Source organism: Salmo trutta, unplaced genomic scaffold (assembly GCF_901001165.1).
Source record: "Salmo trutta unplaced genomic scaffold, fSalTru1.1, whole genome shotgun sequence".
Taxonomy (NCBI): domain Eukaryota; kingdom Metazoa; phylum Chordata; class Actinopteri; order Salmoniformes; family Salmonidae; genus Salmo; species Salmo trutta.
In genome coordinates, this window is record NW_021822752.1 from 67,374 (window position 1) to 95,049 (window position 27,676).

General features: G+C 46.7%; 2 protein-coding genes across 3 annotated transcripts; one reads left to right on the forward strand and one right to left on the reverse strand.

Annotated features, from left to right (window-relative positions):
* On the forward strand, nt 1-13,498 carry LOC115184177 (soluble calcium-activated nucleotidase 1). The gene is made up of 6 exons (XM_029745195.1): nt 1-206; nt 4,620-5,095; nt 6,835-6,961; nt 11,184-11,324; nt 11,479-11,682; nt 11,917-13,498. The coding sequence occupies exons 1-6, from the start codon at nt 8-10 to the stop codon at nt 12,285-12,287; spliced, it is 1,518 nt and encodes a 505-aa protein (XP_029601055.1). The 5' UTR covers nt 1-7; the 3' UTR covers nt 12,288-13,498.
* Nucleotides 13,220-27,624, reverse strand: LOC115184176 (protein O-GlcNAcase). Of its 2 annotated transcripts, none has more exons than XM_029745194.1 (17): nt 27,200-27,624; nt 25,287-25,338; nt 25,049-25,146; nt 24,322-24,452; nt 23,571-23,742; nt 23,171-23,269; nt 22,852-22,991; nt 20,895-21,045; nt 20,511-20,618; nt 20,048-20,316; nt 19,267-19,441; nt 19,052-19,137; nt 17,388-17,480; nt 16,314-16,399; nt 15,330-15,450; nt 15,010-15,127; nt 13,220-13,743 (listed from the first exon to the last, which is right to left on the reverse strand). In XM_029745194.1, exons 1-17 carry the CDS (start codon nt 27,273-27,275, stop codon nt 13,607-13,609), a joined length of 2,112 nt encoding a protein of 703 aa, XP_029601054.1. In that variant the 5' UTR covers nt 27,276-27,624; the 3' UTR covers nt 13,220-13,606. The 2 variants fall into 2 exon arrangements, with proteins under 2 accessions (XP_029601054.1, XP_029601053.1); XM_029745193.1 differs by having other exon boundaries at nt 20,511-20,621.
* Nucleotides 27,625-27,676: the final 52 nt, after the last annotated feature.

Below are 27,676 nucleotides of genomic sequence, written 5' to 3' on the forward strand. Positions count from 1 at the left end.
CGTCGTCATGCGCGGCTGGCAAGTTGGCAGAGTTTTCCAGAGTTTATTCCGCTCGCGCCAGGGAAGCAGCGACAAGGCGGAAGTAGAGCTGGCTGCCTCAACTCTCTTCCAGCGATGGAGCAGTAGGGACCGAGAACTACCGAAACACCGCATAACCTCCTCCAAACAGTCGCTACAGGGGGACGCGGAGACCTCCTTCTCACCCAGTAAGTACGGCCTGTCTAAAGTATACCCAGTAAGTACGGTCTGTCTAAAGTATACCCAGTAAGTACGGTCTGTCTAAAGTATACCCAGTAAGTACGGTCTGTCTAAAGTATACCCAGTAAGTACGGTCTGTCTAAAGTATACCCAGTAAGTACGGCCTGTCTAAAGTATACCCAGTAAGTACGGTCTGTCTAAAGTATACACAGCCGTGCATAATAAAGTAACGGATAATTTCAATTGACAAGCAGTCTGGAGGCGGATTTATCAATGCTATCCAATAAGCTAGCCCCTAATGCTAAGGTTTTTGCACAAGCTAGCTAGGCGCTTGCTAAAAGTGGAATATACTTTCCGAAACTATTTCCGACCTTTGACTTTTTCAGAGTTTCCATTGATTGACAGTCATTCACCTAGCTTTTGACGTGTGAGGGCGGTGATTTGATGAGTGACTGCCTGAGTGAGAGAAAGTGAGAGTGTGTTTGTGTTAGAGGTACATGGTTTTGATAGGAGAGACCTGTGTTAGTCTCTTGTGGTCGGCTACCTCAGTAAGTCCTCACAGACTGGCTGATAACCTCATGATGATACATCCTACTCTCCTTACCTACACAGCTAACCTGTTGACATATTTTATTTAACCTTTATTTAACTAGGCAAGTCAGTTAAGAACAAATTCTTATTTACAATGACGGCCTACTCCGCTGGGCCAATTGTGCGCCACCCTATGGGACTCCCAATCACAGCCGGATGTGATACAGCCTGGAATAGAACCAGGGTCTGTAGTGACGCCTCTAGCACTGAGATGCAGTGCCTTAGACTGCTGCACCACTCAGCAGCCCTAACTGAAGTGGAACAGAACCAGTGTTTATGTAACAATTTTCTTTCCAAAATGGCACCCTATTCCCTACATAGTGCACTGCTTTTCAACCCTAAGGCCCCTGGTCAAAATAAGTGCCTTAAACAGGAAATATGGTGCCGTTTTGGACACATCCTACAGTGTTTAGTAATCATTTAGTCTCTCCTAGACCAGAGGCAGATAGCATCATGGGAGACGCCACTCCACAACAGTTGGTTCCCCTTACAGAGCAAATGTGTGTTTCCCTGGGTTCAAATACTATTTAAAATCATTTCAAATACATTATCTGGGCTTGATTGAGCTTGCCTGGCACAGTGGAACCAGTAGAATAGTTGCAAGCAGTCAAACCCCACCCATCTGGGACTCCAACATGCTAAAGAGCAAACGCTAAAAGTCTTTGAAAGATTTCAAATAGTATTTGAACCCTGGTACGTATTCTACAGTATTGTAGTGTCTAGCCCTTGACTGTCTTGTAGCATTGCGTGACTCAGTAGTACAAGTGAGTGGGTGCATAACTGTGACAGAGGAACAACGGAACTAGTACCTACCTGTCTCTACCTTTTTTAAGTCTGTTGCCCCTAGCAACCACGATGCAAGACATGCAGAGAACGGGTCATCTTGTCTGTACCACCCACACACACACACAGAGCCCTCTCCAGTTTCAACTGGAAGGCACCTGTTCCCTCTCCTCCACCCAGCCATGGCACCCTATTCCCTACATAGAGCCTTATGGGACCATGTCAACAGTAGTACACTACATACAGAATGGGTGTTCAGGTTCCTCACCTGTGTTCAGGTAGGGGGAAGTTGCCCCTAGACGCTGTTGTTGGGTCAGGTGGGGTAGGTGAAGCTGACTCTAGATCTGTACCTAGTGGTAAACTACACCCAGAAGCGCTGGTAGCCCAGGGTCATATTCATTAGTGCAAACGTGTTGCATCAGGAAATGTTATGCAAAGTAAACTGAGATTCTTTCCTATTGGATAAGTTCAGTTTCTGTCTGTTTTCTTTCGTTTAATGTCTAGTGAATACGACCCAGTCCTGGGGAGCCTTGTTCAGTCACTAGCTGGTTTAGCGTCTAGTGAATACGACCCAGTCCTGGGGAGCCTTGTTCAGTCACTAGCTGGTTTAGCGTCTAGTGAATACGACCCAGTCCTGGGGAGCCTTGTTCAGTCACTAGCTGGTTTAGCGTCTAGTGAATACGACCCAGTCCTGGGGAGCCTTGTTCAGTCACTAGCTGGTTTAGTGTCTAGTGAATACGACCCAGTCCTGGGGAGCCTTGTTCAGTCACTAGCTGGTTTAGCGTCTAGTGTACGACCCAGTCCTGGGGAGCCTTGTTCAGTCACTAGCTGGTTTAGTGTCTAGTGAATACGACCCAGTCCTGGGGAGCCTTGTTCAGTCACTAGCTGGTTTAGTGTCTAGTGAATACGACCCAGTCCTGGGGAGCCTTGTTCAGTCACTAGCTGGTTTAGTGTCTAGTGAATACGACCCAGTCCTGGGGAGCCTTGTTCAGTCACTAGCTGGTTTAGTGTCTAGTGAATACGACCCAGTCCTGGAGAGCCTTGTTCAGTCACTAGCTGGTTTAGTGTCTAGTGAATACGTCCCAGTCCTGGAGAGCCTTGTTCAGTCACTAGCTGGTTTAGTGTCTAGTGAATACGACCCAGTCCTGGAGAGCCTTGTTCAGTCACTAGCTGGTTTAGTGTCTAGTGAATACGACCCAGTCCTGGGGAGCCTTGTTCAGTCACTAGCTGGTTTAGCGTCTAGTGAATACGACCCAGTCCTGGGGAGCCTTGTTCAGTCACTAGCTGGTTTAGCGTCTAGTGAATACGACCCAGTCCTGGGGAGCCTTGTTCAGTCACTAGCTGGTTTAGCGTCTAGTGAATACGACCCAGTCCTGGGGAGCCTTGTTCAGTCACTAGCTGGTTTAGCGTCTAGTGAATACGACCCAGTCCTGGGGAGCCTTGTTCAGTCACTAGCTGGTTTAGCGTCTAGTGAATACGACCCAGTCTTGGGGAGCCTTGTTCAGTCACTAGCTGGTTTAGTGTCTAGTGAATACGACCCAGTCCTGGGGAGCCTTGTTCAGTCACTAGCTGGTTTAGTGTCTAGTGAATACGACCCAGTCCTGGGGAGCCTTGTTCAGTCACTAGCTGGTTTAGCGTCTAGTGAATACGACCCAGTCCTGGGGAGCCTTGTTCAGTCACTAGCTGGTTTAGTGTCTAGTGAATACGACCCAGTCCTGGGGAGCCTTGTTCAGTCACTAGCTGGTTTAGTGTCTAGTGAATACGACCCAGTCCTGGGGAGCCTTGTTCAGTCACTAGCTGGTTTAGTGTCTAGTGAATACGACCCAGTCCTGGGGAGCCTTGTTCAGTCACTAGCTGGTTTAGTGTCTAGTGAATACGACCCAGTCCTGGGGAGCCTTGTTCAGTCACTAGCTGGTTTCCATCTAATTTGCTGACAGATCTTCATGCAAATATAAACAAATCTGAGTAAAGAAACATTTTTGCATTTTCCCAACAGTGGGGTTTCCACCAAACAGACTTGTTGCGGTTAAAAGTTAGTGCTTGATGACTTGGTGAACAAAATGTACTTTTTAACTTACGTTTTTATTTGGTACATGAAAACTTAAAGTTCAATGTGTTTCCATCACATTTTCACCTCCACGTGTTCTCTAGACAACAGCTGACACATGCAGTGTGGGTAGGATATCTACATTGTGATGTTATTATGGATAAGAGCAAGAGGATTTTATTTGTCAAGCGGCAGTTTGTCAACAGAATCAATCATTATGTCACCAGAATAAGACCCTGGATATTTATTGAAAGGAGCATCAAGCTGATCACCGTGCACTTTCCCCACCCTGTGAAGTTCATAACTTATTTCATCTGTAGCCTGATAAACGGCATGCTGTCCTGAGTCATAGTGGGAGGACCACCCACACCATCTCATCACGTGACTCCATGTTTACTTCCATATGATGGATAATAAACCAATATTTGCTGAGAAAGGCATTTCCACCACCATCTCTCGCATAATACATTTTACAGACACAAAAAGATCCCACCATGTCGAACGAACAAATTATCTCTCGGAATTAATACAATTGTACCGAAACTACCTGTTTCCATCTCAGCTGTCGTGATTTATTTTTCCTTTTTATAAGGGATGACTTTACTGTGGATTGAAACGTGGTTAGTGGAATGGACATTTTGACTAGTGCTCAGCACCAGGCTGCAGTATAACAATTAACAGTGGACAATATAATGCTCAGCACCAGGCTGCAGTATAACAATAAACAGTGGACAATATAATGCTCAGCACCAGGCTGCAGTATAACAATTAACAGTGGACAATATAATGAATGAACAACAATGAAATGAACATTTACTCTCTTCCCTTTTCCACTCCTTTTCTTTTTCCAATTCTCTTTCCCCTTTTACCCCCTGCATCTCTGGCTACTTTCTCTCTGTCCATCTCTCTCTCTCTCTCTCTCTCTCTCTCTCTCTCTTTCTGTCTCTTGCCTCTCTCTAACCCGTCCCTTCTTTCCCCTCCCCCATGTCCATTATCTCAGGGTATAATTCAGAGCTGGAACGTGGTGGTGGTCCTGATGATTCCAGTTCCATGAATTCCCTGCGGATCTCCGTTCGAGGCCTTCCCGCCCTGGCCTTCATGGCCGGCGCCGCCTCCGACCCCCGCTTCCGCCTAAAATGGAGGGCCATCACCGTGGCAACGCTCCTCGCCCTCGCCCTGCTGCTCTACCTGCACCAGACAACGGGGGTCGGAACTGGCGGCAATGACGTCTTTGGTGGCTTCCATCACCACGGTAACGGGGCGCACAGCTGGTGGACGAACAATGTCAATGAAGTAAACAATAATGGTAACCGTCAACCGGTGGCTGCAGTGGGATCCAACGGCGACGTCGACACGAAGAATAAACACTACAACGACACATATCCTCTCAGCCCTCCGGAGAGGACGGCGTCCGGGAGCATCCGGTACCGTATTGGGGTGATCGCCGACTTGGACACGGCCTCAAGGAGCACCAAGGTATTTGAATCATGAATCATCCGTCATTATGTTCTTTTATTTTTTATTTTTCATTTATTACATTTTATATTAAAAAGACGATTACATTTTTTTTTATAAATCTCCCCAATTTCGTGGAATCCAATTGTCTCATCGCTGCAACTCCCGTACGGACTCGGGAGAGGCGAAGGCCAAGATGCCGTGCGTCCTCTGAAACACGACCCAGCCAAGCCGCACTGCTTCTTAACACAATGCCCGCTTAAACCGGAAGCCAGCCGTACCATTGTGTCGGAGGAAACACCGTACACCTGGCGACCGTGTCAGCGTGCACTGCTCCCGGCCCCCCACAGGAGTCGCTAGTGCGCGATGGAACAAGGACATCCTGCTGGCCAAACCCTCCTCTAACCCGGATGACGCTGGGCCAATTGTGCGCCGCCTCATGGGTCTCCCGGTCGCGGCCGGCAACGACAGAGCCTGGACTCAAACCAGGATCTCTAGTGGCACAGCTAGCAGTGCGATGCAGAGCCTTAGCCCACAGCTAGCAGTGCGATGCAGAGCCTTAGCCCACAGCTAGCAGTGCGATGCAGAGCCTTAGACCACAGCTAGCAGTGCGATGCAGAGCCTTAGCCCACAGCTAGCAGTGCGATGCAGAGCCTTAGACCACAGCTAGCAGTGCGATGCAGAGCCTTAGACCACAGCTAGCAGTGCGATGCAGAGCCTTAGCCCACAGCTAGCAGTGCGATGCAGAGCCTTAGCCCACAGCTAGCAGTGCGATGCAGAGCCTTAGACCACAGCTAGCAGTGCGATGCAGAGCCTTAGACCACAGCTAGCAGTGCGATGCAGAGCCTTAGACCACAGCTAGCAGTGCGATGCAGAGCCTTAGACCACAGCTAGCAGTGCGATGCAGAGCCTTAGACCACAGCTAGCAGTGCGATGCAGAGCCTTAGACCACAGCTAGCAGTGCGATGCAGAGCCTTAGACCACAGCTAGCAGTGCGATGCAGAGCCTTAGCCCACAGCTAGCAGTGCGATGCAGAGCCTTAGACCACAGCTAGCAGTGCGATGCAGAGCCTTAGACCACAGCTAGCAGTGCGATGCAGAGCCTTAGACCACAGCTAGCAGTGCGATGCAGAGCCTTAGACCACAGCTAGCAGTGCGATGCAGAGCCTTAGACCAGCTCCACTAGGGAGGCCTATGTGTTTATTTTATTCATCAGTTTGCTTTATTTCTTTCATTTAACTATTTTACTCTGAAGTGTGTGAGGATTTTAAGTGTACTCAAAATAAAATGTGATTGTATTTGATGTTAATTCAACAAGCTTATTTTATTTTAAGGAGCAGACGTGTTTAGCTACATCAGGGATTAATACAGTATTTTTAAATTTATCTTAGGAGTAGAATAAAGTATTTATCTTATGTCCTGTAGGGTCAGACGTGGTTCAGCTACATGCTAAAATAAAGTATTTATCTCATGTCCTGTAGGGTCAGACGTGGTTCAGCTACATGCTAAAATAAAGTATTTATCTCATGTCCTGTAGGGTCAGACGTGGTTCAGCTACATGCTAAAATAAAGTATTTATCTCATGTCCTGTAGGGTCAGACGTGGTTCAGCTACATGCTAAAATAAAGTATTTATCTCATGTCCTGTAGGGTCAGACGTGGTTCAGCTACATGCTAAAATAAAGTATTTATCTCATGTCCTGTAGGGTCAGACGTGGTTCAGCTACATGCTAAAATAAAGTATTTATCTCATGTCCTGTAGGGTCAGACGTGGTTCAGCGTCATGCGGAGGGGCCACCTGGTGGTGTCTGAGAGTGGGGACAGAGTGGAGGTGGAGTGGGACGCAGACAGCCTGACCCTGGAGAGCCACCTGGCTGAGAAGGGACGAGGTGGTTTCAATTACTGTGGTTCCATCTAAAATGGCACTCTTCCCTATTTAGTGCGCCACTTAGTAGTGCAGTATATAGTGAATAGGGTGCCATTTGGGACTCGAACCGTGTTGTACCATTTATTCAAATGGCTTCAATGCTTTTTTTTATATCAGCATTTGTTACAAACTGCTTTTAAAGCTACAATATGCCACTTTTTGGGCCGACCCGATCAAATTCACATGGAAATGCGTGTTATAGATCTGTAGTTCTCATTGAAAGCAAGTCTAAGAAGCGTTAGATCTGTCCTATGTGCGCTATTTCTATGCTTCCTGTTCTTAAGGTTTAGATTCTCTACACTATACCTGCGTTTTGTCACAACTATTAGAATTGTAGCAACCAGGAAATGGCAGAGCGATTTCTGCATAGTGCATCTTTACAGTAACCCGGCCTAGACCCCAAAGACTAAGCAGAAGAGGAGAATGGTTTAAACCAGGGGTTCTCAAACCTCTTCTCAGGGACCCCCAAGCAGTTCCATGTTTTTAATCTATTCCAGAGCTAGCACCGCTGATTCAACTTGTCAACTAATCATCAAACCGTCAACTAGGTGAATCAGGTGAGCTAGTTCTACAATGGAATTGTGAAACGTCCGAGGTTCCACGAGGAGAGGTTAGAAAGCCACTGGTTTAAACCACTGTGTTGTGTTCTCTCTGCCTGGCTGCCAGACCACTCTGATTCTGCTCTCTTGCCAACTCCTTATGGAACCGTCATGCTGTGTAAGGAGTGGCTAGAGAGCAGAGACGGACTGGCAGCCAGGCTAGTATCACACAACAGTAGTTGGAATGTATGAATCTTCAGAAAGGATTCATAGTCAATGACTTATTCCACATTTTATAGATGTTTTTCCTCTCATCCGTCTACACACAATACCCCGTAATGACAAAGTCAAAACATTTATTGCAAATGAAATCCAGAAATATCTCATTTACATAAGTATTCACACCCTTTAGTCAATACATGTTAGAATCACCTTTGGCAGCGATTACAGCTGTGAATCTTTCTGGGAAAGTTTCTAAGAGCTTTGCACAATTGGATTGTACAATATTTGCCTTATTACCACAATTTCCGGACTATTAAGCGCACCTGAATATAAGCCGCACCCACTGAATTTAAAAAAGAAATATTATTTTGAACATAAATAAGCCGCAAATGTCTATAAGGTGCCTACCGGTACATTGAAACAAATGAACTTTACACAGACTTTAACGAAACACGGCTTGTAACAAAAAAAAAATTTGCAGTAAGCTTTAGTTGTCTTTTTGCACTGAGTCAATTCCTCACGCTGCTGTTTCCAACGTCTTATCATCGACTCATTAAGACCAAGCTCCCGTGCAGCAGCTCTATTTCCTTTTCCAACAGCCAGATCAATCGCCTTCAACTTGAAAGCTGCATCATATGCATTTCTCCATGTCTTTGCCATGATGAGGGTGACAAAATGACTACCGTAATCAGAATGATGGGAAGTTTGAGAGCGCTCGATTTAATCTAAACAGTAAACAAAAAAGTTGTTTGACCTTAACCCGTTCGGCAATTTCATTGGTCTAATGAAAGCTTCATGCCGCCAAAAAACTGAGCACATCACAGAATGTGTTTTTTTGGAGAAAAAAAAATTGAAAGCGGGAAAAATCCATATATTAGCCGCAAGGTTCAAAGCCTGGGAAAAAAGTTGCGGTTTATAGTCCGGAATTTACGGTAATTAAAAGAATTCTTCAAGCTCTGTCAAATTGGTTGTTCATCATTGCTAGACAACCAAGTCTTGCCATCAAATTTAAAGTAGATTTAATTCAAAACTGTAACTCGGCTACTCAGGAACATTCACCGTCTTCTCGGTAAGCAACTCCAGTGTAGATTTGGCCTTGTGTTTTTGGTTATTGTCCTGCTGAAAGATGAATTAATCTGCCCGTGTCTATTAGAAAGCAGACTGAACCAGGTTTTCCTCTAGGATTTTGCCTGTGCTTAGCTCTATTCCATTTCTTGTTTATCCTGAAAAATTACTCAGTCCTTAACAATTACAAGCATACCCATAACATGACGCAGCCACCACTATGCTTAAAAATATGGACAATGGTACTCTGTAATATGTTTGGGACAGATCCAATACAACACTTTGTATTCAGGACAAAAAGTTAATTGCTTTGTCACATTTTTTGCAGTATTACTTGTTTAGTGCCTTGTTGCAAACAGGATGCATGTTTTGGAATATTTTTTATTCTGTACAGCCTTCCTCCTTTTCACTCTGTCAATTAGATTAGGATTGTGGAGTAACTACAATGTTGTTGATCCATCCTCAGTTTTCTCCTATCACAGCCATTAAACTCTGTAACTGTTTTAATGTCATGATTGGCCTCATTGTGAAATCCATGAGCGGTTTCCTTCCTCTCCGGCAACTGAGTTAGGAAGGATGCCTGTATTTTTGACTGGGTGTACTGATACACCATCCAAAGTGTAACTAATAACTTTACCATGCTCAAAGGGATATTTAATGTCTGCTTTTTATGTTTACCCATCTACCAATAGGTGCCCTTCTTTGTAAGGCATTGAAAACCTCCCAGGTCTTTGTGGTTGAATCTCTGTTTGAATGAAATCCACTGCTTGACTGAGGGACCTTACAGATAATTGTATGTGTGGGGTACAGAGGGGCGGCAGGTAGCCTAGTGGTTAGAGCGTTGGGCCAGTAGCTGAAAGGTTGCTAGATCGAATCCACCAGCTGACAAGGTAAAAATCTGTTGTTCTGCCCCTGAACACTGTTCCTAGGCCGTCATTGTAAATAAGAATTTGTTCTTAACTGACTTGCCTAGTTACATTTTACATTACATTTTAGTCATTTAGCAGACGCTCTTATCCAGAGCGACTTACAGTAGTGAATGCATACATTTCATACGTTATTTTCCTTGTACTGGCCCCCCATGGGAATCGAACCCACAACCCTGGCGTTGCAAACATCATGCTCTACCAACTGAGCCACACGGGACCCGTGTGTTAAATAAAGGTTAAATAAAAAATACAAAATGTAAATAAAAGATGAGGTAGTCAAAAATCATGTTAGAATATTATTGCACACAGAGTGAGTTCATGCAACTTATGTGACTTGTTAAGCATATTTTTTTTATTTCTGAACTTATTTAGGCCTGCCACAACAAAGGGGTTGAATACTTAAATGACATTTCAGCTTTGCATTTGAATTAATTAGTAAAAATGTCTAAAAACATTATTCCACTTTGACATTATGAGGTATTGTGTGTAGGCCAGTGACAAAACAATCTGAATTTAATATATTTTAAATTCAGGCTGTAACACAACAACATAAGGAAAAGTTATGGAGTGTGAATACTTTCTGTACTTAATATTAATGAAGACTGTGCTGCGCTGGGTGAATCATATTGACCGACTGATCATCATACTGACCGACCGATCATCATACTGACCGACCGATCATCATACTGACCGACCGATCATCATACTGACCGACCGATCATCATACTGACCGACCGATCATCATACTGACCGACCGATCATCATACTGACCGACCGATCATCATATTGACTGACTGATCATTATATTGACTGACTGATCATCATACTGACCGACCGATCATCATACTGACCGACTGATCATCATACTGACCGACTGATCATTATATTGACTGACCGACTGATCATTATATTGACTGACCGACTGATCATTATATTGACTGACCGACTGATCATTATATTGACTGACCGACTGATCATCATACTGACCGACTGATCATCATACTGACCGACTGATCATCATACTGACCGACCGATCATCATACTGACCGACCGATCATCATACTGACCGACCGATCATCATACTGACCGACCGATTATCATACTGACCGACTGATCATTATATTGACTGACCGACTGATCATCATACTGACCGACTGATCATCATACTGACCGACTGATCATTATATTGACTGACCGACTGATCATTATATTGACTGACCGACTGATCATTATATTGACTGACCGACTGATCATTATATTGACTGACCGACTGATCATTATATTGACTGACCGACTGATCATTATATTGACTGACCGACTGATCATTATATTGACTGACCGACTGATCATCATATTGACTGACCGACTGATCATCATATTGACTGACTGATCATCATATTGACTGACTGATCATTATACATACCCCCAGGTATGGAGCTGTCGGAGCTAGTTGCGTTCAACGGTCACCTGTACAGTGTGGACGACCGTACAGGAGTTGTCTACAGGATAGAGGGGAACCAGGCGGTACCCTGGGTTATACTGACTGATGGAGACGGGTCTGTCTCAAAAGGTCAGTGTTATGGTGTGTGTGTGTGTGTGGTCTGTGTAGGGTTCAAAACAGAGTGGCCGGCTCTGAAGGATGAGTGTCTGTATGTGGGGGGGGGGGTCTGGGTAAAGAGTGGATCACCAGGACCATACTGTAATAACCCTTGACCTCTGTGTAGGGTTCAAGGCGGAGTGGCTGGCGGTGAAGGATGAGTGCCTCTACGTGGGTGGTCTGGGTAAAGAGTGGACGACCACTACCGGAGAGTTCATCAACGACAACCCCCAATGGATCAAGGTGGTGGGTTACCGCGGCGACGTGGAACACGAGAACTGGGTGCCGCGTTACAACGCCCTGCGCAGCGCAGCCGGGATTCAACCGCCAGGTGAGGGAGGGGGCGGAGTCTAATACACCTGTCTTTAATCCTCTTGGTTCCTGGAAGAATGTATGACGCACCCTTTAATCTTTGTGTCACGTTAACTCTCTCTGTTCCTCTGAAGATGTCACTTTCTATTGTCTCTTCTCCGAGGCGACCTGATGCACCAAGTCAGTTGTGTGGAAAAACACTCCCTCGATCATCTCACACTTTCTCTCCCCTTTCTCTCTTTCTCCCGTCCAGGTTACCTGATCCATGAGTCTGCGGCGTGGTCCGACCGCCTCCAGCGCTGGTTCTTCCTCCCCCGCCGCGCCAGCTCCGAACGCTACGATGAGATCGCCGACGAGCGCCGCGCCACCAACCTCCTCCTCTCCTGCCCCTCGGACTTCGGCGACATCACCGTGGGGCGCGCTGGACCCCTCCACCCAACACACGGTTTCTCCTCGTTCAAGTTCGTACCGGACACCGACGATCAGATCGTACTAGCGTTGAAGTCGGAGGAGGACGCGGGGAAGATAGCGACGTATATCCTGGCGTTTACGTTAGACGGGAGGATGTTACTGCCAGAGACGAAGATAGGAGACCTGAAGTATGAAGGACTGGAGTTTATTTAAAATGGAGGGATGGGAAGGAAAGAGACTGGAGAGAGGGTTGGATGCAGAATACAACAGGACAGGTTGTTAGAACTTACAAACATCACCTACCTGTGACCTGACACACCTGTGAGGTAGTGTGATGAGGTAGGAGGACTCTGTTCCAGGAAGGGTTAAGGTCCCAGTCATCAAGGTTGTCCAGAAAAACGACTCGTGTTTGGTGACAGACACCCTAAGATTCTTCACATGGGCAACTTCCTGCCCCCAAAGGAGTCTGGGTAATGTAGTCCACTAAGTCTGGGTTTAAACAGGCAGCCCAATTCTGAGGTTTTTACCCATCACATCTGACTGGTCATCTAAACACAGCCGAAGAAGACCTATAGTTGAACAGTGGTCAAACAACAGTGACGCTCACAGGAACAAAAATACTAAAATTGACAGGGTTGTGTTCAGTAGGCACAAATCGGAAAGAAACATTTTAGTCATTTAGCAGAGGCTCTTATCCAGAGCGACTTACAGTAGTGAATGCATACATTTCATTTCATGCATTTTTTTAATTTTTTGTACTGGCCCCCCGTGGGAATCAAACCCACAACCCTGGCGTTGCAAACACCATGCTCTACCAACTGAGCCACACGGAATTACCTGAAGTTGTCCAATAAGGCCAGTAATTTTGGGGGTTTTCTGTTAATGTATTTTTTTTACGTTTGTGCCTTCTGAAGAGGACCCTTGTTTAAAGTAACACTGACTCAAACGCAGAACTTAGATGACGTTGAACAGACTACTGAATAAGATGCATAATCTTCTTCCACCAGCTGTTATGTTAATAACTTGTTTTCTCTCTTTTAAAACAGAACACCTCATTAAAATGTTCATTGTTATGTCATTCTGGTTCTTCATCTGAGTTGGTTGAATAATGGACAGCTTACCACAGAAAACATGGGTCATACAGATTCAAATGTCAAATCTTTATTGATCAACATAAAACAGATACAGTACATTAGTTAGATCGTCTTACAGGCTGATTTAAATGCATCAATCATTCCATTAATATGGGATTGTGAAGTCATAATTTAAAACATACCATTAACTGATTGGAATTTACAAAGATACGTCCCACAAATACTGTCAAACAATGTGGATCCCATTGACAAACTTGATCAGATACATTTCACACATCATCCTATAGTAATTGATTGACACATGGCCATTAAACAAGATGTTTTTTAATCAAACGTTCTCGTCTCTTATTTTAAAAACCTGACCATGTAGTAGTGCAAGGTGGCGACAAGTTTACAAGCTGGTTCCCATGGCGATGACTCTGTGGCAGCCATCTTTGTTTACAAGCTGGTTCCCATGGCGACGACGTCCTGAGGCAGCCCCGCCATTTTGAGCGTTGTGAAGGAGCCCAGTTTAGAGTAGAAGTCAAACATCCTCCTGTCACCCTGCCTCAGCTCACAGAACACACCTCTGGAACCTGTAGGAGAGACAGAGAGACAGACAGGGTAGATTCAGATTTTAACTACAGTCAAATGACGAGGGGAAAAGAATGTGAGGAACAAGACAAACTGAATGAGGGGCTGTACATAGACGTGTGTTAGTTCTGATAATCCAGCCCTATGCCATCAGGGAGAGAAGCACCATCTGGCATAGACACATCTGACCCATTTCTGGATCAGTAACGGAATCCTACTTTATATTGTGCCAATATTCAATTCCCCACCTCTAAAGCAAAAGCTGAAAGTGCTTGAACCCCGGGTCTGATTACTAATAGGTCAAGGGTATTGTTGAACTATGACATCATCACGCTGCATAGCAGCCATCACACTAGGCCAGGGTTCACTCCAACCCTGTTCCAGGAAGGCCACCGTCCTGTAGGTTCACTCCAACCCTGTTCCAGGAAGGCCACCGTCCTGTAGGTTCACTCCAACCCTGTTCCAGGAAGGCCACCGTCCTGTAGGTTCACTCCAACCCTGTTCCAGGAAGGCCACCGTCCTGTAGGTTCACTCCAACCCTGTTCCAGGAAGGCCACCGTCCTGTAGGTTCACTCCAACCCTGTTCCAGGAAGGCCACCGTCCTGTAGGTTCACTCCAACCGTTCCAGGAAGGCTACCGTCCTGTAGGTTCGTTCCAGGAAGGCCACCGTCCTGTAGGTTCACTCCAACCCTGTTCCAGGAAGGCCACCGTCCTGTAGGTTCACTCCAACCCTGTTCCAGGAAGGCCACCGTCCTGTAGGTTCACTCCAACCCTGTTCCAGGAAGGCCACCGTCCTGTAGGTTCACTCCAACCCTGTTCCAGGAAGGCCACCGTCCTGTAGGTTCACTCCAACCCTGTTCCAGGAAGGCCACCGTCCTGTAGGTTCACTCCAACCCTGTTCCAGGAAGGCCACCGTCCTGTAGGTTCACTCCAACCGTTCCAGGAAGGCTACCGTCCTGTAGGTTCGTTCCAGGAAGGCCACCGTCCTGTAGGTTCACTCCAACCCTGTTCCAGGAAGGCCACCGTCCTGTAGGTTCACTTCAACCCTAATCTAGTGCACCTGATTCTAATAATTAGCTGGTTGATCAGGTTACAACTGGGGTTGGAGTGAAAACCTCCAGGAGGGCATCTCTCCAGGAACACCGCTGGAGAGTCCTGCTCTAGGCTCAGTCAAACAGTGACCAGAAACCCACCATGCAGGTGCACAACTACAAGGGAGTCAGCACCCTAATCACAGTAGTGGCACTTGAATACACAAGTTAACTCACCACTGGTCTTCATCAACGAGAGCAAGCTGCCAATCATACGCCTGGCGGGGGCGGGGTCTGTAACCCGGGGGTGGAGCTGCATGGTTACCAAGGAAGGGAAGTCCCCTGGCAACGCCCTCTACAAGAAAGACGGGGGAGAAAATATCAAATCGTATTTTCAGAGTCAAGGAACTCCATACAAAACAGAGAGAAAACATCTGAAGTAATACAGAGAGACAGAACTGAACTACAACCATATAGAATAATGTTGGGGTCAATGATTCAAACAAGACCAAGTCATATTCCAGTGTGTGATTGTGCCGTTGGAACCTAGCGGTTACCTGGTTGTTCAGTGCAGCTGCTGTGGCGTCAGTAAGGCCCAGGGCATACCCACACACCCCCCTCTCATCCTCCAGAACCAGACCACAGTTTGGGGAGGGGGACAGCTGCCCTCCTGCTAGCCTGGGGAGAGAGAGAGGTACACTGGGACATTACATACTGGCTGTCTAGACAAGCACACAGTCACATATTGAAGAACAAAAACTACTGGCTAATCAGAGACTGTCCAGAGTGGATCATTGGGGAGTCATGCTGTGCACACACCCTCACTGATCAGACTGTCCAGAGTGGATCATTGGGGAGTCATGCTGTACACACACCCTCACTGATCAGAGACTGTCCAGAGTGGATCATTGGGGAGTCATGCTGTACACACACACTCCCTCCCTCACTGATCAGAGACCGTCCAGAGTGGATCATTGGGGAGTCATGCTGTACACCCTCACTGATCAGAGACTGTCCAGAGTGGATCATTGGGGAGTCATGCTGTACACACACCCTCACTGATCAGAGACTGTCCAGAGTGGATCATTGGGGAGTCATGCTGTACACACACACTCCCTCCCTCACTGATCAGAGACCGTCCAGAGTGGATCATTGGGGAGTCATGCTGTACACTCCCTCACCCATCACTGATCAGAGACCGTCCAGAGTGGATCATTGGGGAGTCATGCTGTACATTCCCTCACCCATCACTGTCCAGAGTGGATCATTGGGGAGTCATGCTGTACACTCCCTCACCCATCACTGATCAGAGACTGTCCAGAGTGGATCATTGGGGAGTCATCCTGTACACTCCCTCACCCATCACTGATCAGAGACTGTCCAGAGTGGATCATTGGGGAGTCATGCTGTACACTCCCTCACTGATCAGAGACTGTCCAGAGTGGATCATTGGGGAGTCATGCTGTACACTCCCTCACCCATCACTGATCAGAGACTGTCCAGAGTGGATCATTGGGGAGTCATGCTGTACGCTCCCTCACCCATCACTGATCAGAGCAGGTAGTGCTGCTGCAGGAGCCTTGGCCTCTCCTCTCTGCATCTCCATGTGGATCTTCTGTATCTCAGTCTGAAACAGAGATGTTATAAAGACAAAATCAATAAAGATGTCAGCTAGCCGATACATGCCTCACGTATTACAGAGGTGGTTTGGTGAACCAAACCTAAAACGCCCGGGCTAGCTAACACCCGGGCTAGCTTATAACTACACGCATTAGCTTCTTCATGCATCAGCTAGCTTCTCAATGAGAATGAAACGCGTGAGTCATATTAGCATAATTATTAAAACAATAGAGTACCACAGTATGAGTCAGAATAGCCATAAAACCTAGCATCATTCATTTTTCCCATAAGGCCTGTGTTTTGTGTAGGTTTACCCTGGCGTGACGTTCTGTTAACCATGTAAATCCCCCCATCAGACAAGGTGACTTATCAATATATTCGCCTGTATTTACCTCCCAAAAATGTAATGCTAATGTGGCTATCATACAGAACTACAAATGCCATGACAGACGAGACTGCTTAATCGATGTAGTAATGAATAAGTTGACTAAAGTTTTTTTATATGGACAATTCTGTGAACTGTCTTGACACAATACCTGTTAGCAAAGGTGTCAACTAGAGATGAGGTGCAGGAGCTTGCAGGGATTTGTAGTTTTGCATGTCATCTACTTTAATGCCAATTAGCATTTTTGAGTCAGTAAATAGTGCCGAATATATTGATAAAAGTAACCTTGTCCTAGAGAGATTTACATGGTTATCAAAACGTCACGTCAGGGTAAACCCACATGAAACACAGACCTTATTTTAAGTGTTTCTAAAATCCCTGATGGGAAAAATGAATGGAGGAAAAACATTTGCAACCATTTCCCTGTTTGACTCCTAGGTTTTATGGGAATTATTACGTGTCCACTGTGGTGCTCTATACTACAGGCTTTCGCTCAGTGGGCTAACACAGTCTTATGGCAGAAGACCTGGTTTCCATTCCCAGTCAGTCCACACGTCTCGTATATTTTAACAGATATGGAGTCAGTTGTAGATATATTGAAATAACTAACCTTGTCTTCTGGGCAGAAGGGTCGTATAGAATACACTGATGTCATAGGAGGGTGACGGAACAGATCTCTGTTACCATGGCAAGGCAGCATTCTCTAAACAATAAACAACAGCAATACTATCGTCATCAACCAGTCAGTACCAAGTCAATGATCTCTTTGTTATGCCTGAGAGATCAATGGCTCTGTCTAGGTGGTTGTCTGTGATCCCCCTGTGTGTGTGTGGCTTGTCATTGTTTGAGTGTTGATCTGTGATGTGAATGTGACGGCGTCATTGTGTTTTGGTACAGCAGAAGTACATACAGCTGTAGTGTGTTCTGTGTTGTGCATCACATTGTACTCGTCGACTTGACACAAATAGTAGCAAAAGGTGAATGTTGAACTTTTGTTGCACACATCCCACTAACAATTTTGGATGACATAATTACTTTAAAAAAAGTTTGACTGCAGAATTTATTACGCAATGTTGATGCAATGACGCTGTCGACCGATTGAGATGTAAGAGGCATACAAAATAATTCCTGTCATCTGGGGCGGCAGGTAGCCTAGTGGTTAGAGCGTAGGGGCGGCAGGTAGCCTAGTGGTTAGAGCGTAGGGGCGGCAGGTAGCCTAGTGGTTAGAGCGTGGGGGCGGCAGGTAGCCTAGTGGTTAGAGCGTGGGGGCGGCAGGTAGCCTAGTGGTTAGAGCGTAGGGGCGGCAGGTAGCCTAGTGGTTAGAGCGTAGGGGCGGCAGGTAGCCTAGTGGTTAGAGCGTAGGGGCGGCAGGTAGCCTAATGGTTAGAGCGTGGGGGCGGCAGGTAGCCTAGTGGTTAGAGCGTAGGGGCGGCAGGTAGCCTAGTGGTTAGAGCGTGGGGGCAGCAGGTAGCCTAGTGGTTAGAGCGTAGGGGCGGCAGGTAGCCTAGTGGTTAGAGCGTGGGGGCGGCAGGTAACCTAGTGGTTAGAGCGTAGGGGCGGCAGGTAGCCTAGTGGTTAGAGCGTGGGGGCGGCAGGTAGCCTAGTGGTTAGAGCGTAGGGGCGGCAGGTAGCCTAGTGGTTAGAGCGTGGGGGCGGCAGGTAGCCTAGTGGTTAGAGCGTAGGGGCGGCAGGTAGCCTAATGGTTAGAGCGTGGGGGCGGCAGGTAGCCTAGTGGTTAGAGCGTAGGGGCGGCAGGTAGCCTAGTGGTTAGAGCGTGGGGGCAGCAGGTAGCCTAGTGGTTAGAGCGTAGGGGCGGCAGGTAGCCTAGTGGTTAGAGCGTGGGGGCGGCAGGTAGCCTAGTGGTTAGAGCGTAGGGGCAGGCAGGTAGCCTAGTGGTTAGAGCGTAGGGGCGGCAGGTAGCCTAGTGGTTAGAGCGTAGGGGCGGCAGGTAGACTAGTGGTTAGAGCGTAGGGGCGGCAGGTAGCCTAGTGGTTAGAGCGTAGGGGCGGCAGGTAGACTAGTGGTTAGAGCGTAGGGGCAGGCAGGTAGCCTAGTGGTTAGAGCGTTGGACTAGTAACCGAAAGGTTGCAAGATCGAATCCCTGAGCTGACAAGGTACAAATCTGTCGTTCTGCCCCCTGAACAAGGCAGTTAACCTACTGTTCCTAGGCCGTCATTGTAAATAATAATTTGTTCTTAACTGACTTGCCTGGTGAAATAATGGTTAAATAAATAAAATCTCGTTAAAAGGGGTGATGGGGGTTAAGCGCCGTACCTGGAACTCCCCGGAGAGACCCCCTCTAAACCCCCAGGGCTCTGGGTCGTCAGTCATCACCTGGGCTGAGGGCCTACTCTGCCCCCCTGTGGACACAAACAATATTACACCTGAATGACATCAACCTGTATGCTTATTCATTGTTTGGCGGCGCCGCTTCATGTGTCACACACACACACACACACACACACACTATTCCCCCACCCCTGTTGTACCCAATTGTTTGACGTAGGCGCGGGCCAGGGTGACACCACTCTTGATGTCACAGATGTAGTTGTAGAGGTCGTAGAGGATGCTCCGGTTGGGGGCGTTGGACAGACGGTTAAACATGGTAAACACAGCAACACACATCACGTCAAAACACTTCGCCCTGGAACGCCACTCTGCTGTCTGGAGAGAGGGAGAGAGGGGGGCCGAGAGATACATGCAGACAGAGACAGAGAGAGAGAGAGAGGGAGTTAGTGAGAAAGAGAGAGAGAGTGTGTGTTAGAGTTATCAATGTAAGTTCTTACAATTTCCACATCAATACAGATTCTTAAATTATTATATTGATTGATTGAGTTCCACTCAGTCTCTATATCCCACACTGCCTGAGTCCCTTCAGCCAGTCCAGTCCCAACACACACACACACTCCTCACCATCTCAGTCCAGTCCCAACACACACACACACTCCTCACCATCTCAGTCCAGTCCCAACACACACACTCCTCACCATCTCAGTCCAGTCCCAACACACACACACTCCTCACCATCTCAGTCCAGCCCCAACACACACACTCCTCACCATCTCAGTCCAGTCCCAACACACACACACACACACACTCCTCACCATCTCAGTCCAGTCCCAACACACACACACACACTCCTCACCATCTCAGTCCAGTCCCAACACACACACACACTCCTCACCATCTCAGTCCAGCCCCAACACACACACACTCCTCACCATCTCAGTCCAGTCCCAACACACACACACACACACACACACTCCTCACCATCTCAGTCTCTGCCTCTCCCACTGCTTCTCTGTGTGCTTTCAGCCAGTCCAGTTCCGTCAGCATGGTTCTAGCAGTAGAACCGTGTTCATACGGCAGGTAGAACAGTTCTGAGAGTAGCTGGAGATCGTCCAGGGTCAGGGGTTCTGCTGTGAACAGGGGGTTGTCCCCAGAACCTGGCACGTACACGGGGTCTCCCACGTCAGTCTGCATGGGCTCCTCGTCAGAGGACTCTTTCTTCAGGTGGGTGGGGTTCAGAGGTCGAGGGCCTGAGGTGAAGACGACAGCCAGAGAGTTAATTCATCCGTTTTATCTCTTCACAATGAATAGATGTAATTAAAAAGTGGATCTGGAATCACCGTCCTCATGGAGACTAGGATGTGTTGTTTTTGTGTCGTTTTCATGTGTTTGCCCACGAGGGGATAAATAAAGTTGTATTGAATGGTCATCTTTCCCTCTGTACCTCCAGGCTGGTCAGTGCTGAGGAACTCCTGTAGCCAGTCAGTCAGGGCCAGGGTGAGGGCTCTCTTGGGGCTGTAGCAGGGGTCTGAGCCTGCCTCGTCATCATCACCTGCTGGGGCGATGACATAGTTAAGGGTTAGTTTAACTCCGTGGCATTGTGGTCCATCCTAAGATTAGAAGGTTGGGGGTTCGATCCCCCTGGTTGAGTCATACCAAAGACTCTAAAAATGGGTGTCGATGCCTCTCTGCATGGCACTCAGTGGATGGATTGGGGGCAAGGCCCTGCGATAGACTAGCGTCCTGTCCAGGGGTTATTTGTACATCAAGCTGCCTCACATAAGACATTAAAAGGAGTGTAAAACAGTAACACCTCGTAGATACTCACTCATCTCCACGTCTCTCTGTCCTCCTACTCTTCCTCCTTCAGACCGGCACCACGTCGCCAGGGTATGGATCGCCACGAAGTTAGGGTAGTACTCGCAGTTAGGGTTGGTCAGCACCCCTCTCAGCTTGGGGATCAGGTCTGTGGGACGATCCTAAGAAGAGGAAGAAATGTAGCGAATTAGGGGGGGGGGGTTCAGCCTGACCGGGAAACTATCCAAGGTGGATTAATGGAGAAACAAGCAGGATATGTGATGAAGGTTTGAAAGACACAGTCGGCAGCAGGGTTGGTTGGGTTCAATTCAGGCTCACCTCCTTGTGAACTTGCCTGAACTGAAATTGTTCCCAAGATCCCACTAGAAGAGGACCACAGTAGTGGAGGAGAAAGACTTCTCCATTATTCTACATCTACTATTAACATACTCCCTGTCTACCACACTGTTTATAGAACACTGTTTATAGAACACTGTTTATAGAACACTGTTTATAGAACACTGCTTATAGAACACTGCTTATAGAACACTGCTTATAGAACACTGCTTATAGAACACTGCTTCTAGTGCAATAGTAGTGCATTATATAGGCAATAGTGGTTGAATAGACAATTAATAATTATCATAAACCTTCCACAATAGAAGGTGAATAGAAACACTTATTAATAATAGAAACCGTGTATGGTCTCATCCTCTGGGGTCATAGTATTAATAGAAACCGTGTATGGTCTCATCCTCTGGGGTCATAGTATTAATAGAAACCGTGTATGGTCTCATCCTCTGGGGTCATAGTATTAATAGAAACCGTGTATGGTCTCATCCTCTGGGGTCATAGTATTAATAGAAACCTTGTATGGTCTCATCCTCTGGGGTCATAGTATTAATAGAAACCTTGTATGGTCTCATCCTCTGGGGTCATAGTATTAATAGAAACCTTGTATGGTCTCATCCTCTGGGGTCATAGTATTAATAGAAACCTCGTATGGTCTCATCCCCTGGGGTCATAGTATTAATAATAGAAACCTTGTATGGTCTCATCCCCTGGGGTCATAGTATTAATAATAGAAACCTTGTATGGTGACGTGGTCTTCCTGTCTGGGTTGGCGCCCCCCCCCCTTGGGTTGTGCCGTGGCGGAGATCTTTGTGGGCTATACTCGGCCTTGTCTTAGGACGGTAAGTTGGTGGTTGGAGACATCCCTCTAGTGGTGTGGGGGCTGTGCTTTGGCAAAGTGGGTGGGGTTATATCTTGCCTGTTTGGCCCTGTCCGGGGGTATCATCGGATGGGGCCACAGTGTCTTCTGATCCCTCCTGTCTCAGCCTCCAGTATTTATGCTGCAGTAGTTTATGTGTCGGGGGGCTAGGGTCAGTCTGTTACATCTGGAGTATTTCTCTTGTCTTATCCGGTGTCCTGTGTGAATTTAAATATGCTCTCTCTAATTCTCTCTTTTTCTCGGAGGACCTGAGCCCTAGGACCATGCCTCAGGACTACCTGGCATGATGACTCCTTGCTGTCCCCAGTCCACCTGTCCATGCTGCTGCTCCAGTTTCAACTGTTCTGCCTGCGGCTATGGAACCCTGACCTGTTCACCGGACGTGCTTGTTGCACCCTCGACAACTACTATGATTATTATTATTTGACCATGCAGGTCATTTATGAACATTTTAACATCTTGACCATGTTCTGTTATAATATCCACCCGGCACAGCCAGAAGAGGACTGGCCACCCCTCATAGCCTGGTTCCTCTCTAGGTTTCTTCCTAGGTTTTTTGCCTTTCTAGGGAGTTTTTCCTAGGGAGTTTTTCCTAGCCACCGTGCTTCTTTCACATGCATTGCTTGCTGTTTGGGGTTTTAGGCTGGGTTTCTGTACAGCACTTTGAGATATCAGCTGATGTACGAAGGGCTATATAAATAAATTTTATTTTATTTATGGTCTCATCCCCTGGGGTCATAGTATTATTAATAGAAACCTTGTATGGTCCCATGAAGATTCTCTGGGGGTCGTAGTCATTGGCGTGGATGTTGTCCCAGATAACCGGCGCCCTCTTCAGGACGGAGGACACCTCTACAATGGACTCTACCGTGATGTGGTGCGACACCACCTTAGGACCTGCAGGACAGGATAGCATAGAGTGGGTTAGATTGGGTGCCTGATAGTTTGAACACTGTGCTTTGTAATGTCCTTAAAACTCACTCATCCGAGGAAACATTCCAGGAGAAAAATTTAGCAAACAGACTATAGTTGTTGGAAAACAAAACAAAGGAAAGTGACTTCCTGTCTGCTCTCACCTGTCCAGAGAACATCAATCCCAGGTAGGAGGTTCTCTCCCACAGTGTGAAGGTAGGCCGACTGGGAGACGTTAGGAGTGCAGAATGCTGCACAGTAATCTGAAACAAACCACAACACAGACATTCTAGTCCTTGACGACACTTGCAAAAAGCAGCAAATTGTGAGAAAATAAATAATTCATATTGAATTTTAAAACAGGGTGTGTCCAATATGGCTACCAGCAAACAACATGTAATGGAACACTGCTTTTAATTACAATGACCTTCTCACTGTGTGGTTGTCTGACATTGGAATGTCCAGTCTAGATCCTTCTGATTCTATTTCTATGGGGTCTGACTGACCGTTCGTCCATTCTAGATCATTCTGATTCTGTGGTGATGGTCTGACCTCTGACCTCACCTGTGGGGCAGAAGAGGAAGGTGTCAGGCTGTCCCAGGTGTTTGAACACCTCGTTGGTGACAGCTACCTGGGCGTGGGCGAACGAGCTGAAAGCCTGCTTGTCCGCCGGACACATCTCTGTCTCGATGTCGTCAAAGAGGAGGGAGAAGGAACTGCAGCCAAACCCACTCACCTGGAAGAAGAGGGGAGGAGAAATCAGCTTCTCACAGGCCACACTTTCTCTCTCATAGTTCTAAAACCCCACCTGGTCCAGTTCTAGGCTACCATACTTCTAGAACCCCACCTGGTCCAGTTCTAGGCTACCATACTTCTAGAACCCCACCTGGTCCAGTTCTAGGCTACCATACTTCTAGAACCCCACCTGGTCCAGTTCTAGGCTACCATACTTCTAGAACCCCACCTGGTCCAGTTCTAGGCTACCATACTTCTAGAACCCCACCTGGTCCAGTTCTAGGCTACCATACTTCTAGAACCCCACCTGGTCCAGTTCTAGGCTACCATACTTCTAGAACCCCACCTGGTCCAGTTCTAGGCTACCATACTTCTAGATCCCCACCTGGTCCAGTTCCAGGCTACCATACTTCTAGAACCCCACCTGGTCCAGTTCTAGGCTACCATACTTCTAGAACCCCACCTGGTCCAGTTCTAGGCTACCATACTTCTAGAACCCCACCTGGTCCAGTTCTAGGCTACCATACTTCTAGAACCCCACCTGGTCCAGTTCTAGGCTACCATAGTTTGAGAACCCCACCTGGTCCAGTTTCCTCTTCAGGGTGGCAACCTCTTTGGGGTTGGAGAATGTGATGTCCAGTCCAGGGGAGATGGCGTAGATGAAGTCCACTCCGTTCTTCTTCGCTGCAGTTATCAGAGCAACCAGTTTCTCTGGAACAGACGATTAAGATTCACCCCAAATGGCACCCTATTCCTTTTATAGTGCACTACTTTTGACCAGGTCAAAGGTTGTGCATTATATATCCTGTACATACTGTATAGATTAGGGAAGAGGGTGCCACGTCAAAGTAAAACAAATGACCATTTTAACTTGACTTAACCAGGTAAATGGATTGACAAGAACACATTGTATTTGTCCATGTCTCAAAATGACTACCTATACCCTAAAGACATACACCATCTACTTTTACTATCTGGGGGAAATGGTGTCATTCGAGACAGAGGCTTTTACAACAATGTGATAGTTGCTAAGTAGATCAATTAAATCAAAGTAGATCAAAGGTAAATGGGAGTGGATCTTCAGGTCAAAGTGAGGGCATCAACGATGATCTGACATGACAACATATCAAGACACAATATGGAGCTGTATCTCCTAGGCAACACCACAACAACAACAACACATCACAATCACTATGTCTCTTATCTGAACTAAGGGTGGGGTGTAACTAGGTGGTACTGATGTAGGGGTCAGGGGTTTGCAACGCTGTGTGCGTGTGTGTGTGTGTGTAACGCTGTGGCCTCCTAACCTGCCTCCTCAGGTGAGTACAGGTCCCTCCAGTACATTCTGTGTTTGTAATCATCTTTAGGGGCGTAGAGGTACGTGTTCAGACCCCACTTCTGCTCCCTACACAAACAAACACACTGTATGAGACACTTCCGGTAAAGCAACAACTTCCTGTAAGGACTGGATAGGTGAAAGGAACACGGTGAAGAAGAGGGAGAGAAAGAGTATGGGTGAGTGTGTGTTTAGAAATGGTTTACTACCTCTGGAAAAGCTCAGTCCTCTGTTCCATAGTCCATGGTCGCCCGTAAAAGCCTGAGTGAAGCAAAGGTCATATAAACTTTTACAGTTGTCATGCAGAACGTGGAGCACAGAGTGTCATCAAGGCAAAGGGTGGCTACTTCGAAGAATATAAAATATATTTTGATTTGTTGAACACTTTTTAAGTTACTAAATTATTCCATATGTGTTATTTCATAGTTTTGATGTCTTCACTATTATTCTACAATGTAGAAAATAGTAAAAATAAAGAAAAACCCTGGAATGAGTAGGTGTGTCCAAACTTTTGACTGGTACTGTATATATATATCAGGGATGGGTAACTCCGGTCCTCCAGGGCCTGATTGGTGTCACTCTTTTTGCCCCAGCTAATTTCATCAACTAATCATGATCTTCAGTTTAGAATGCAATTAGTTTAAATCAGCTGTGTTTGCTAAAGATAGGGGAAAAGTGACACCCCTCCACCCCTCAGGATTGGAGTTTCCCCATCCCTGATATAAACTCAGCAAAAAAAGAAACGGCCCTTTTTCAGGACCCTGTCTTTCAAAGATAATTCGTAAAAATCCAAATTACTTTCATTTGTAAAGGGTTTAAACACTATTTCCCATGCTTGTTCAATGACCCATAAAATATTAATGAACATGCACCTGTGAAACAGTCGTTAAGACACTAACAGCTTACAAGACAGTAGGCAATTAAGGTCACAGTTATGAAAACTTTGGACACTAAAGAGGCCTTTCTACTGACTCTGAAAAACACCAAAAGAAAGATGCCCAGGGTCCCTGCTCATCTGCATGAACGTGCCTTAGGCATTCTGCAAGGAGGCAGGAGGACTGTAGATGTGACCAGGGCAATAAATTGTGATGTCCGTACTGTGAGACGCCTAAGACAGCCCTACAGGGAGACAGGACGGACAGTTGATCGTCCTCGCAGTGGCAGACCACGTGTAACAACCCACCGTCGCTGGACCAGACAGGACTGGCAAAAAGTGCTCTTCACTGATGAGTCGCTGTTTTGTCTCACCAGGGGTGATGGTCGGATTTGCGTTTATCGTCGAAGAAATGAGCGTCACACTGAGGTCTGTACTCTGGAGCGGGATCGATTTGGAGGTGGAGAGTCACAGCATCATCAGACTGAGCTTGTGGTCATTGCAGGCAATCTCAACGCTGTGCGTTACAGGGAGGACATCCTCCACCTTCATGTGATACCCTTCCTGCAGGCTCATCCTGACATGACCCTCCAGCATGACAATGCCACCAGCCATACTGCTCGTTCTGTGCGTGATTTCCTGCAAGACAGGAATGTCAGTGTTCTGCCATGGCCAGCGAAGAGCTCGGATCTCAATCCCATTGAGCACATCTGGGACCTGTTGGATCAGAGGGTGAGGGCTAGGGCCATTCCCCACAGAAATGTCCGGGAACTTGCAGGTGCCTTGGTGGAAGAGTGGGGTAACATCTCACAGCAAGAACTGGCAAATCTGGTGCAGTCCATGAGGAGGAGATGCACTGCAGTACTTAATGCAGCTGGTGGCCACACCAGATACTGACTGTTACTTCTGATTTTGACCCCCCCTTTGTTCAGGGACACATTATTCTGTTTCTGTTAGTCACATGTCTGTGGAACTTGTTCAGTTTATGTCTCAGTTGTTGAATCTTGTTATGTTCATACAAATATTTACACGTTAAGTTTGCTGAAAATTAACGCAGTTGACAGTGAGAGGAGTTTATATGGTATATACAAATATATTATTATAATCTGATACATGCACTGAAATGTGTGGCTTAATGTAACTACATTGAATCAAAACAGACACTATTTGTAGGCCTTTCCTACAGCAGGCTATTTGATTGACATCTTACAGTAGACCATTTGACGTGATGACGAGTAGAACTCTCACCTTCCACCACACCACTGATGAACCTGCGGGTCTTCCCCGTCTCGGCTGCCGCCTTGGAAGCGCTCGGCTTCGGCATGGTTTTCTCCAAGTTCTAGATAGTTTCAATTTGTGTACCTGTCCCGGAGATGATTTGATCAGGCGTTAGATGAAGCCTTTAGTAGCACATCGAGCTAGGTAAAGTTACTCACTGACAATCGATCACTGAAAATGGCCTAGCTGAGTTTGTCAACCACGTAGCTCTGCATGGGATTGTATTTAAATGATAGTTGAGTTCCTTATTGCGCCCTAGTGCGCAGACTCAGTAGCTCGCCAAATAAATCGATACAAGTTGTATTACACAATTAGACAGTGGAATGCCAATCATAGGAAGAATCATAATTAAAAGTGAAGAAAATATTGTTTTTGTTAACCATACGCGTGTACAATCGTGGATCGATTGGTTGGTGCGTGCTTAAAGAGACAGTGCACCATTTCCTT

What these genes read in the sequence shown, in the direction of transcription:
- LOC115184177 (XM_029745195.1), top strand. Translation starts at nt 8, where the DNA reads ATGCGCGGCTGGCAAGTTGGCAGAGTTTTCCAGAGTTTATTCCGCTCG. An exon ending in GGAGACCTCCTTCTCACCCA is followed by an intron (nt 207 to 4,619) that starts GTAAGTACGGCC and finishes CCATTATCTCAG; the next exon opens with GGTATAATTCAGAGCTGGAA. An exon ending in CGGCCTCAAGGAGCACCAAG is followed by an intron (nt 5,096 to 6,834) that starts GTATTTGAATCA and finishes CATGTCCTGTAG; the next exon opens with GGTCAGACGTGGTTCAGCGT.
- LOC115184176 (XM_029745193.1), bottom strand. Translation starts at nt 27,275, where the DNA reads ATGCCGAAGCCGAGCGCTTCCAAGGCGGCAGCCGAGACGGGGAAGACC. An exon ending in TCTTCATGGGACCATACAAG is followed by an intron (nt 21,046 to 22,851) that starts GTTTCTATTAAT and finishes TCCTCTTCTTAG; the next exon opens with GATCGTCCCACAGACCTGAT. An exon ending in CCTGCTCTGATCAGTGATGG is followed by an intron (nt 15,451 to 16,313) that starts GTGAGGGAGCGT and finishes CTCTCTCCCCAG; the next exon opens with GCTAGCAGGAGGGCAGCTGT.